The 12956-nt window shown below is 42.0% G+C and overlaps 1 protein-coding gene across 16 annotated transcripts; it reads left to right on the plus strand.

Annotated features, from left to right (window-relative positions):
* Positions 2406-12749, plus strand: HNRNPH1 (heterogeneous nuclear ribonucleoprotein H1). Of its 16 annotated transcripts, none has more exons than XM_021084330.1 (14): positions 2406-2767; positions 3881-4009; positions 5312-5467; positions 5677-5820; positions 7334-7472; positions 8422-8600; positions 8687-8758; positions 8815-8948; positions 9088-9223; positions 9865-9924; positions 10017-10106; positions 10775-10867; positions 11358-11407; positions 11997-12749. In XM_021084330.1, exons 2-13 carry the CDS (start codon positions 3913-3915, stop codon positions 11405-11407), a joined length of 1350 nt encoding a protein of 449 aa, XP_020939989.1. In that variant the 5' UTR covers positions 2406-2767; positions 3881-3912; the 3' UTR covers positions 11997-12749. The 16 variants fall into 16 exon arrangements, 15 of the variants coding, with proteins under 15 accessions (XP_020939989.1, XP_020939991.1, XP_005654998.1 ...); XM_021084328.1 differs by lacking the exon at positions 2406-2767 and adding an exon at positions 3248-3388 and having other exon boundaries at positions 3855-4009; XM_003123643.4 differs by lacking the exon at positions 2406-2767 and adding an exon at positions 3249-3388.

Genomic DNA, 12956 nt, shown 5'->3' on the forward strand with positions numbered 1-12956 from the left:
CAGGGCTACACCGGATCTTTAACCCACTGAGTGAGGCCAGGGATCAAATCCACATCCTCATGGATACTAGTCAGATTCGATTCCACTGCGCCACAACAGGAACTCCCTTTTGTTAAAATATTCTTTTTTTTTTTTTTTTTTTTTTTTTTTTTTTTTTTTTTTTTGTCTTCTTGCTATTTCTTGGGCCGCTCCAGCGGCATATGGAGGTTCCCAGGCTAGGGGTCCAATCGGAGCTGCAGCCACCGGCCTACACCAAAGCCACAGCAACGTGGGATCGGAGCCGCGTCTGCAACCTACACCACAGCTCACGGCAACGCCGGATCGTCAACCCACTGAACAAGGGCAGGGACTGAACCCACAACCTCATGGTTCCTAGTCGGATTCGTTAACCACTGCGCCACAACGGGAACTCCAAAATATTCTTGTACATCATGTTCTATCCCAGTTTGCTGTGCTATACAGTAGAACCCTGTTGTTTATGCATTGTAAATGTAATAGTTTGCATCTACTAACCCCAAATTCCCAGCCAATCCCACAACATGCCATTATTTTTTAAGGCACATCCTTTATTTTTTTGGCCCAACCCAGCATGTGGAAGTTCCCCTGCCAGGGACTGAACCCTCACTGCACTTACAGTCTGTGAAACTGCTGCAGCAATGCTGGATCCTTAACCTGCTGCACCGCACAGGAACTTCCCACATCTGTAATTTAGAGAGATTAAACTGAAAAAAAGGTGTTTAAAGTTGATGAAAAAGATAATTAATAAATATATGCTTTATCTTTGTATGGGAAAGAGCTCCCCCGCCCCCGCAAGCCACATCTCACATGTGGAAGGGCACCACAACAGTGACAATGCCAGATCCTTAACTGGCTGAGCCACAAGGAGACTCCTGGGAAGAGGCTTTCTAAGCTTAAAGACAAACTTTCTAAGCTTAAAGACAAAGTATCCATAGCTTTGACTTCATCAAAATGAAAACCTTCTGGGGAGTTCCCTCGTGGCTCTGTGGGTTAAGGATCCAGCACTGTCACTGCTGTGGTTCTGGTTACAGCTGTGGCATGGGTTTGATTCCTGGCCTGGAATCTTCCACATGCCTTGGGCATGACCAAAAAATAAAAATATTGGCAGAGGATAAAAGAAAGGGAATTTTCAGTGTCAGCAAAGCAAAAGGATATGGAACCCTCACCTGCCCCTGAGAGGGGTTGTCAAACCTTTAATTTAGGGTAGGCCCTAAAAATATTTAGGTCCTTCCTAGTTTACTTCTAGAAATCTATCCAAGGAAATGATCTTATCTTTCTGTGATGATTACACATCACATTTACTTACTGTGAAAAAAAATCCCAGAAAACTTTAGGGAAAATAAACATCTTAGACATGTAGCCAGGTTGTTGAAAGGTAAAGACATGATTTGAGGGGGTCAGGCTTTTTCCTTCACCTAACCAGAAACTAGTGTTCTTAGGTCATTTAATAAGACCAAAGCTCTCAAATGATGTAACCTGTTAGGAAACCTTAAGACAGTCTTGTGATGTTTTGGAGAGACAGTGGCCAAGAGCAAAAACTGTTCTCCTTGCCTTTTTTTTTTTTTTTAAGGGCTGTACCTGCGGCATATGGAGGTTCCCAGGGGTTGAATCTGAGCTGCAGCCACCATCCTATGCCAGGTCCCAGTCGGGTCTTCAACCTACACCCCAGCTCACAGCAATGCCAGATCCTTAACCCACTGAGCGAGGCCAGGGATTGAACCTTCGTTTGCATGGATACTAGTCGAATTTTTTTCCGCTGAGCCAGGATGGGAACTCCTCTCCTTGCTTTTGAATCACTCAGAAATAGACCTTTGATCTAGACAATTTGGGAATCCCATCTTAGTGACTTTAGCCAAAATGCCCTCTATTTCCTCTAGCTCCGTGTGCAATTGAGGGCAGGCAGTTGCATTCACCGTGCTTGTTCCATCTGTGTCCCCTTTACACCCAGCAGCAGAGTTTTTCTTTTCGAACAGCTCTTCTTGCGCCCTGCTGAAGACCTGCCAGAACCTTTTCTTGTGCTTGTAATTATCACTTTTGCCAAGGCCTAAATGGCCTGGCAGGATTGGCCCCTGCCTACTTCTGGGACCTTGGATCATCTTCTCCCTCTATTCCACTGATGTCCTCTCCAGTTTTCTCAAACCTATTAAAACTGGATACGGCCTCCAGACCATCGCAGGGGCGAAAACATGCTTTCTTGCATCTCTGAGTAGTGGCACTCAGAGAGGTCTTTGCTGTGGTACTCCGTGTTTATTGCTTGTGTCCACCAGGCTGGAGGTGGGGAGGATAGGCAGGATCAGACAAAGGGAGCACTGAGAGCCTATGAGCAAGGTCCCAATTCCTGCAGTGCTACTGGAAATCACGAGCATCACCAGCCTCCAGTTCTGTGCGCACACGAGATGACCCTGGAGTCTCGCCAGGGCGAGTGTCTCCATCTAGGGATGGACAAAACGGTTCCTACTTAGCCTTGGGAAAATCAAGCGGGAACCCGCTCCAGAAAGCGGAGCAACGCGCACTGGCTGCTCAACCTGTACTCACGACGCGCAGCGGGACTCGGCGTACGGCGCCCGCCTCTCGTGCTAATGCCCGCGCCCGCCTCTCGTGCTAATGCCCGGGGCGTTCAGGGCCCGCAGGTCTTGGGGCGGGGCAGCTGGGGGTCACAAAGCGCGAGTTCGTTAGGGCAAAAGCGGAGTACGAGACTGAGGCACGGGCACAGGGACTCTGCATGGGGCCCCAGGCCCAACGACGACAGGTAAGGAACAGTGGCGGCAGGAAGGCCCAGGACTCGCTCCCGGCGCCGCCGGGATATCTTCGGGCGCGGGAAGCACGCAGTCCCGCAGCGCTGTTTGCCACGGGCTGGCTCTAGGAAGAAAAGGTGTATAGGCTGCACAAGGGCGGGGAGCGCCTGTAACTTCAGGTCGTCCAGGACTGTAGATAATGGGCTAAGCGGCACCTCATCACAACCCAGAGGCTAGTACACAGTACAGTTCCTATAAAGGACCTGACAGCCGCCATTCCCCTCCCCCCTTCTGGCGGGTAAGATCAGAGAACGGTTTGAAGGAAGACGCATGCGCGTGAAACTAAATTAAACCGCTAAAGCTCGCAATAATCGCGGGAAGGCGCAGGCGCATAAAAGCCCCGCGGGTTTAAGGAGGTGGGAGGGGCTGAGCCTAAAACGCCAGCGTTTAATAACTTGCTGCCTGGAGATGGGCTGGAACGTAAAATTACGCATGCGCCCAAGCTCTGTGTGACGCAACGGGGCGGTGCGGCCACCTGACTGCGCGTGCGCAGAGATTGTTCTAAGCGCCTTATTTAGGTTGCGCAGGCGCCCGCTGGCCATTTCTTCTCAGCCACGCCGAAGTTGTTCGTGTAGGTGAGTGTTTGTTGCTCCGTGTTTACCGCGAAGCGGACTCCAAGGATGCCATTTTTACGAGGATTGTTTACCCCCAGGAGTCTGTGGAACCTGGGAGGCTTTAGCAAGGTGCGGCCTGCCGTTGGGAGCGAGGAATGGTTCGCCGAGTCTTGGCAGGGCCGCTGAGGCCTGCAGGCCGCGCTGACTCTATTGTGTGAGATGTCGGAGGAGGCGGAGCGGAAGCGGTCGCCGCCATTTCCTTGCTTCCACGCTGGCGTTAGGCCGGGTTCCCCTTTGGCTTGGGGCACCGGTACCTGGTGCACAGAGCGGCTTCGGGGGCCCGACCGCTGGCCAAGGGGGTGTTTGGCGTTGGAGTATGTGGGGTCGGGAAGTCCGCACGGCCTCGGCCTTTATTAAGGCGCCGCGGCGGGGCGGCAGGGCGTCTCGAGAGCGGAACGGAAGGCTGTTTAATTTTAACATTTCTCAGGTCTGACCGTCATCCCCACTTTGCAGTCTTTTTCGACGCCCGAACGCACTAAGAGACGATGATGTTGGGCACCGAAGGCGGAGAGGGATTCGTGGTGAAGGTCCGGGGCTTGCCCTGGTCCTGCTCGGCGGACGAAGTGCAGCGGTTTTTTTCTGGTGAGTCTGAAGCGGAGGCGGGAGTTAAGCGGCCGAGGCCGCAGGGCGGGCGGGCGGGCGGGGAGGCGGCGGTGGCCGGGCCGGGCCGGGCCGGGCCCGGGGCGCCCCCTGGTGGGGCGCGGGCGGCAGCCGTTCCCGCCGGCCTGCTCGCGCCCGGCCGGCCGCTGTTACGCAATGGAAATTGCGAAAGCTCCGCCCGCCCTGCCGGCCCTCTTGGGGGGAATGCGGCCTCTTTGGTGGATTTTTTTTTTTTTTTTTAAATCTTTGAGTACTGGTTTTTCTGTCGATGTCTTTTAGAATGGATAGATGTGATTTTCTCCTCAGTCTTGAGAAATTTGCCCCGCAGCTTCGGAAACCTCAAAGCATAAAACCTTTTCAATTTCAATGTTTATTTGAAACGGGGCATTTTGCTTCGAAAAGTTAAAAATGTCACTTCTTAATTTCAGACAATTTTCCTAATTAAGATTTGTTCATTGAAGAGTTCTTTATCTAGCTTTTGTTCTGGCTCACTTTACAGTCTAGGACGCTGAAGCCCAGGAAAGTTTCGTTACCTATGTAGCTCTTTCCCAATATGTAGATTTCCTGAGTGATTTCTGCCAAATGACCTTGTTTTATTATTAGTGTAAGATTAGATTGAAAGATATATTTGGAAGAACTTCACAGGTTTTGGAAGGATATTTGTAGTATTGATTTACTATCTGAATTTAGCCTGTGTAACGGAAAACGACCTGTAGAACAAGAACCAAGTACACGGGAAGCCACCTTGCAGTGGGCAAGACTGGGTTTGGCTTCAGCTGTGCAACTTGGAGCATTTTAGCTTGGTAACATTGATCCCCTTTCAGGTGAGTATTGGCCCTGCAATTTGGATTTGAGTAAGAAATTGTAGTGTTTGCTGCTGGTAAGGTAAAACCATCAGATATTCCAAATCAAAATTCCATACCAAGTTTATTCAGAATATGCCATAAAATCACACACTTGACAGTCTGCTGAGGAGTTAGAAAAGAATGTTAATGGAGACACTTGGGTAGTGAGGACTTGGCGATAACTTCAATAAGAAACTGCTTCTAATATTGGATCTTCTTGATGACTTGGGAATGTATTCAGGTAATGAGAAAGTTTGGTCATGGGAGAATAATTGCTTCATTACTGCTAGAGACACCCTGGGAGTTAGTAATACCTTGGTCATTCTGGGCTTTGCAAATGATCTGCTTTGTAGTGGGGGTGTGAATGGGCATCTCATCTGTATCACCCAGCGGTGGTTTTTAGTTTTAAATTCTGTATTAACGGTTGTTTTCTTTCCAGACTGCAAAATTCAAAATGGGGCTCAAGGTATTCGTTTCATCTACACCAGAGAAGGCAGACCGAGTGGCGAGGCTTTTGTTGAACTTGAATCAGAAGATGAAGTCAAATTGGCCCTGAAAAAAGACAGAGAAACTATGGGACACAGATATGTTGAAGGTTTGATTTACATTGCCCTAGTAACAGTAAATAAAACATTAAACAAATAGAGCTCTATCTTACCCCTTCTGAATTTTAGGTTTTGACCGCATGGGAAATGGTCATCTAAGAGTTTATGGCAGCTCTTCCTAGATTATCTAAAGACCCAGGAAGTCTGAACTTCATTCTCTAACTTTCCAAAGTTGACTAATTCTAAGCACCTTTTTCAGTATTCAAGTCAAACAACGTTGAAATGGATTGGGTGTTGAAGCATACTGGTCCAAATAGTCCTGACACGGCCAATGATGGCTTTGTACGGCTTAGAGGACTCCCCTTTGGATGTAGCAAGGAAGAAATTGTTCAGTTCTTCTCAGGTATGTAGTCGTGTTTGTTGCTGAGCAGTGAGTTCTGGCTAGCTTATGGCAACATGTGATTTAATAGGCCTTAAAAAGTTGAGTAGCTTAGATATTAAAACAGGTTCTGAGTATATGCAGATGAATCAATGTTTTCTTCTTCCTGGAGACCTTCAAATAATTTAAGCCCATCTTAAAGGTGGATTAATTAAGTACTTCCAAAATGCTAACTTTGCCTATATTTAGTATTGTAGTTCAGAGTAGATCTTTTGAGGATTGTCCTCAACATCTTAACTACTTTCCTCACAATGCTGTTCAGCAAAGTACTTCAAGTTAAAGGTAAGCTCCCTAAACATTAGATTAGTATGTTAGTTAGGTTGTTGTAATTTATGGCAAGTGTCTATATTGTAAGACACACTGGGTCACAGGACCAGAAATGTCTCTAATAGTCGTATTTATGCGAGAAAAAACCTCAGGGAAACAATTGCTTCAGTCAGGGAATTATAAACTTAGTCGATCTGAGTGTAGGTTGAATGTAGTCTTAATATCTGAAGTAACAGAATGTTTTGAAAATGTTTGGGCCTAAAGTATTTGAATGTTTTTATGCTGAAGAGCTGATAAATTGCATGTTTAGCAGAATGTTAGAGCATATATTTTAAATACTATTGCTTAATATTCATGATGTGATGAACTGGAAGTAAGAACAAATCCTTTCATGGTTTAGTGTAGTATGTATTAAAACCTTGACTATTAGATATGTATCAAGTCCTAATATTTTGCCAGAATTTTTGAAAACAAGTGTTTTGATTGTTTTTGTCTAAATTGGTGAGAATTGAATGCTATCTGTCAACGTTAAATATGAACATAATTTCATATCTTCTAGGAAAGTGCTTTAAGCCCTTTTTGTAAGCTTGGGAATGTATCCACGGAAAGGATTTTTCATAGACGGAATTTCCAGAAGTGAATCATACTACTGTTAGAGCATAAGAGTGCATGATTGTGCTGTGTTAGATCAGTTGTTTTGTTGCAAGTTTAGATTGTATGTTTGTCAGTTATATGACTAAGCAATGTTTCAATTTATATATAAAATGTTTAAATGTGTAATTTTTTAAAACTTGAAGTTCCACTAACTTTAAAACATTGAAATATGAAATGAGGTAAAAGGTGTATTTTGAATTTAGTAAAACTGTTGTATTTGATGTTTGAAAATTTATTAAATTCTTGTGTAACTCAGCATTACGTTGCATAGATAAATAAGTGTTCTTAATTGTTGAATTCTTAATGCATCCTGTGTTCAGCAAGTTTTTTTCTTGAATACTGTGCCATAGGGTGTGTTAAGAATTGAATTATAGATTGTAATAATAATGGAACTTCATATTACTACAATGCATTTTTAAAGAGTACTTGTTGAAAGCATACCGTGACATACCTAAAGTTAAAATTCTGGTTTATTTAAAGCTATAAGAAGAATCATTTCTGGGCTTGTGATGTTAATATTGCCCCCCTACTGGGGTTATTTGTCCTTGGGTTGAAGGGTTGGAAATCGTGCCAAATGGGATAACATTGCCGGTGGACTTCCAGGGGAGGAGTACGGGGGAGGCCTTCGTGCAGTTTGCTTCACAGGAAATAGCTGAAAAGGCTCTAAAGAAACACAAGGAAAGAATAGGGCACAGGTGGGGATGGATGGTTGGTTGGATTTGTCACTTTTCTTATGGTAAACAATTAAATCCATATTCTCTCTGCTTAGAATCTAGGAAGAAAATCTGATTCCTAGTCCCAATTGTTTTGCCGTAATTTTCAAATGTTTCCCATGTCAAAGTCCCATAATGTTTTCAGATTAAATTTTAGATTTTGCAATTGTCCCTAACTAATTTGGTCTACTTTATAATTCTTCTGTAATATTCCTAATTAACCCCCAGTCAATGGAGTTGAGAGACTATGGCTTTAAAAATGTTAATGCAAACCTGGCTTTAGCTGTAATAACATCCACCTAGTAAATTAATATTACCATAAGAAAATGTGATACTTTCTGATCTTGTTTTTAAAGTTGAAATGCAACAAACTTTTTCTTGCTGTATAAATATTCTGCATATGTATTAATAAGCATAGCTTTCAAGAAATTGTCACAAAAGGTTTTATTCTCTTTGCTTGTGACTATTTTTCATTGAAGCATGCGCTTACCTATGCTGATTCCTACTAAAAGCATAGGCTGGGGTATATATTGGCGAAAGAAAATGTGTAGTGTGGGCTAGACTGTTGGTGAAGGCTGGCTTTTTGGCCTGCTTGCTATACATGATGCCAATGGATTTAAGACATGAAATGTTGAAAGTTGAGTGGAATTCTTTCCCTCCTGAAATATTTACGGTACTCCTCTCTACCCCTAAGGTTGGGCTTTCTGCCTCAGAGGAGTGAATTTTTTTTTCTATAAAGTTTACATTAAATGATCTTAAAATTGAGTGAATTTCTGGTCATTGCCTATGCAAATAAGAAATCTGGCTTTAAATATTAGTCAGTTTCATGGCTATGACTACATTGTTTTCTTGTGTAATTAAATACCCGTATGAAATGAACTAATGTTTTCTCTCCCCTCCCCACCCCCTTTCCTCATGAACAATGCTTTAGGTATATCGAAATCTTTAAGAGCAGTCGTGCTGAAGTTAGAACTCACTATGATCCTCCACGAAAACTTATGGCCATGCAGCGACCAGGTCCCTATGACAGACCTGGGGCTGGCAGAGGGTATAACAGCATTGGCAGGGGAGCTGGCTTTGAAAGGATGAGGCGTGGTGCTTATGGTGGAGGTACGTGAAAATATCAGGTGTCATGTTAGGTATCATGTGTCAGGTGTCATGTTTTCATTTACTGATTGTACTTTGTGTTTTTTCAGGCTATGGAGGCTATGATGATTATAATGGCTATAATGATGGCTATGGATTTGGATCAGATAGATTTGGAAGAGGTAAGGTAAGAATTGAATTTCTCATCTGAGGGATACTTACACTCTTGTTCATCTAGACCTCAATTACTGTTTTTCAGGAATGTCAGATCACAGATACGGGGATGGTGGCTCTACTTTCCAGAGCACAACAGGACACTGTGTACACATGCGGGGATTACCTTACAGAGCTACTGAGAATGACATTTATAATGTAAGTGTAGGATAAATTCACAAGTTGTCTATTTTAGTGTAGTAGTAAAAACATGTTTCTATTTAGGTGAGAGAGCATGTTAAAATTGTTTTTTTTCTAACACTTTTTGACTTGATTCTCTGAAATGCCTTATATTTAGTTTTTTTCACCACTCAACCCTGTGAGAGTACATATTGAAATTGGTCCTGATGGCAGAGTAACTGGTGAAGCAGATGTGGAGTTTGCAACTCATGAAGATGCAGTGGCAGCTATGTCAAAAGACAAAGCAAATATGCGTGAGTGTGACTTAAGCATCTTGGGGGTCTCTCTAACAAATAGATCTGTGACTAATGAGAGGAATAGTAAGGGTATTAATATTCCAGTGATAGAGACAGGATGTTTATAAAAAGTTTGGGTTTTTAAAGTTAGTATGACTAAAAGGAATTTGTGCTGAGAACACTGACTTAAGGCATATCCGTAATTGATGGAGCAATTTAAATGAATGTTTAGAAGACTGCTTTTTGAAGAGTTCCCTTTGTGGCTCAGTGGTAATGAACCCGACTTAATATCCATGAGGATGCAGGTTCGATCCCTGGTCCTGCTCAGTGGGTTAAGGATCCGTGAGTTGCAGTGTAGGTCACAGATGCAATTCAGATCGAGTGTGGCTGTGGCCATGGTATAGGCTGGCAGCTGCGGCTTCAATTTGACCCCTAGCCTGGGAACTTCCATATATTGCAGGTGTGGCCTTAGAAAGACCAAAAAAAAAAAAAAAAAAAAAAAAGCTTTTTGAAACCTGCATGAAGTAAGTCGCCTCAAAGATGGAGCTAGAATTTTTTTACTGAAAGTATTTAAAATTCTCAGAGTTAAAAGAATTTAAAAGTGCTTATCTTTTCTTTCACCAACAAACATTTTCAAACTTTGTTTTTTCTCATTTCAGAACACAGATATGTAGAACTCTTCTTGAATTCTACAGCAGGAGCAAGCGGTGGTGCTTACGGTAGCCAAATGCTAGGAGGCATGGGTTTGTGTAAATATCACTTTAGTGTCTTTTTTTTAAGCTAACCTTGTATGCCTTTTCTCTCATTTCAGAACACAGATATGTAGAACTCTTCTTGAATTCTACAGCAGGAGCAAGCGGTGGTGCTTATGGTAGCCAAATGATGGGAGGCATGGGCTTGTGTAAATATCGTTAGTTTTTTTAAAAACCAAAACATATCTATATAAGTTGGTTATGTAAGTTAAGTTAATTTATATATATGTGTATATATGAGTCTTAGCATAATTTAGGCAAAGAAATTTTGAATTGTATGTCTGCCTTAAGTCCTTGTGAGTTACATAAAATACTTAAGAGTAGATAACCTAATTAGTTTGAAGTATTTTGGGGGGAGGGGGGGACTGTAGAAAGAAACTAGTATGAAGGATGTTTAAAGTTAGTATTTACCAAAACACATGATCAAAATAACTTAAAATTTGGGGGCATAATTAGTTGGGCATAACTAGGTGTTCAGTGATAGCTGTGTATCAGTGATAATATATTGAATTGTGGGGGGAACCCCACTAAATCCAGTTAAGCAGTGTCATAAGTTCTTGTCAAAATGCCTCTATTTATGGAATCATGTGGATTCAGTCCTGCTGAAGTGTATGTTGTTGACCTTGTGGTTTATAAATGTTTGACTAGCTCAAATGATGGATAGAAAGGTAGTCTGGTCATAGACAATAGGCAGAGGAGGCAGAGAGTTATAGTGATATCAAGACTGGAAAATAATAGATTTAGAATTACAAGCCCGGTACCACCAGGTACCACATTACATAAGGAACAAGGTTCTAATGTTCTCTTAACTTAACAGCAAACCAGTCCAGTTATGGTGGCCCAGCTAGCCAGCAGCTGAGTGGTGGTTATGGAGGCGGTTATGGTGGCCAGAGCAGCATGAGTGGATATGGTAAGTGTATTTTTATGTATACTAAGGATTAAGTTTTTAGACAGGTTTCTTTAGTTGGGGGAATATACAGGCTCCTCTTTGGTGAAATTGGGTTATTATATGTATGCTCTTGATTCTAATGTAACTATTCAAATAGCTTAATTTTTCAGAATTGGTCATTGGGAGGGGGAAGTATTCTATAAAATAGTCATTATTGCAACTTGAAATAATGTCGAGCCAGAAAAAAATCTGCCTCCGTTTGTTAAAACATTAAACAGTTCACTTTTTCTTGTTTTTTTTTTTTTTTTTTTTTTCTTTTTTCTTTTTTTTGTTAGCATTAAGTCCACTTTAGATGGAGGGAGAATTTTAAATAATAGAATGGTGGTTGGGTTCAGGACCGTATTTACTAGTCAGTTAACCTAGGATTGGTTTTATTTATTTATTTTTTTCAATTGGTCTAAAGAATGGTGATTTTGGTATTATAGTCTTACCCTACAAAATCCTTTTGCAGACCAAGTTTTACAGGAAAACTCCAGTGATTTTCAATCAAACATTGCATAGGTAAATATTTTCTCGAAAAATATAATTTAAATTCCCAATAGCAAATACTGATATGTTGTAATAATACTTTCTATAGCATTCAATGGCTCTGACTTAACTATGGAGGCTGCCATTTTGGGCACAGTGAGTTGCCTTTAGACCAACTTTGTTGTCTCACTTCCTGCCCACCATGAATAGGAAAAGCAAGAGACTGCCCCTGTGCTCCCTATTCATATATCCATATTCACATTGTGAATGTTTGCAGTAAATTTTTTTTAAATGCCTTGTTTAGCTTTTAAAAACAACATGAAGTAATTTTGCAATTTTTGAAAAACACTAGTTTTCCTTTAAACTTAAATTTTCCACGTTGATCCTGAAGCATCCACTTAAATGGTAGCAACAAGAGTCTGGCAAGTTGGTACTGCAGAGAAAAGGGGTTAATTGAGACTTTGTTTGGAGTCGGGAGTCCCTTTTCCCAAAAGTGCTTCTCACCACTTGGACAGCAGCCATTTGTACTCGTATACTTTTAAACTTTTTCTTGGAATGCTATATTTTAGTTGACCGATAATCTGATAACTTCTCCTGACTTGTGAAATTGATGTCTTTGCAGGCAGCCAAGGAGCAGTGAACAGCAGCTACTACAGTAGTGGAAGCCGAGCATCTATGGGAGTGAACGGAATGGGAGGGATGTCTAGCATGTCCAGTATGAGTGGTGGATGGGGAATGTAATTGGTCCTGATCACTGACTCTTAGTCGACATTTTTAAAAAGAAAAACAACTTAAGTTTTAACAGTTTTGCAATACAAGCTTGTGATTTATGCTTACTCTAAGTGGGAATCAGGATTGTTTTAAAGACTTAAGGTTCAGTATTTTTGAACACAAACATTCATCTAGGATGTAACAACTAAGTTGAGTAAACTATAACTGTTAAATAATTTTCAGCTTTTCTCAAGTTAGTTATATTGTAGGATGTACTTAAGCAGTAAGTGTATTTAGGTTAAAGCAGTTGAATTATGTTAAATGTTGCTCTTATACCACATTACATTGAACACTGAGTGCATGTTGAAAGACATGCTTTTTTGTAAAAATATAGGAGCTGTGTCTACAATTAAAAGTGAAACATTTGGCATGTTTGTTAATTCTAGTTTTCATTTAATAACCTCTAAGGCACGTAAGTTTAAGCTTTTTTTTTTAAGTTAATGGGGAAAATTTGAGACGCAATACCAATACTTTAGGATTCTGGTCTTGGTGTTTGTATGAAATTCTGAGGCCTTGATTTAAATCTTTCATTGTATTGTGATTTCCTTTTAGGTGTATTGCGCTAAGTGAACTTGTCAAATAAATCTTCCTTTTAAAAACTGCACTTTGTCTTGTCTATACTTCAGTGTCATGTGGACTGTTTCTTGGTGCTCTATTCCTGCCTGGGGCGTAGGTGATGTCTCTGGCTGTGGCAGACAGGCTCGCCAGTTGAGGCTGTTGTGTAGATGTCTTCAGACTACTCTTCCCTCCAGTGCAACTGAAGGTAAACAGCTTTGGGGCCCTGTGGAAGGGCTGTGTTTGGCCTGGCTGC

The sequence above is a fragment of the Sus scrofa genome, chromosome 2 (genome assembly GCF_000003025.6).
Source record: "Sus scrofa isolate TJ Tabasco breed Duroc chromosome 2, Sscrofa11.1, whole genome shotgun sequence".
In the NCBI taxonomy this organism is placed as follows: domain Eukaryota; kingdom Metazoa; phylum Chordata; class Mammalia; order Artiodactyla; family Suidae; genus Sus; species Sus scrofa.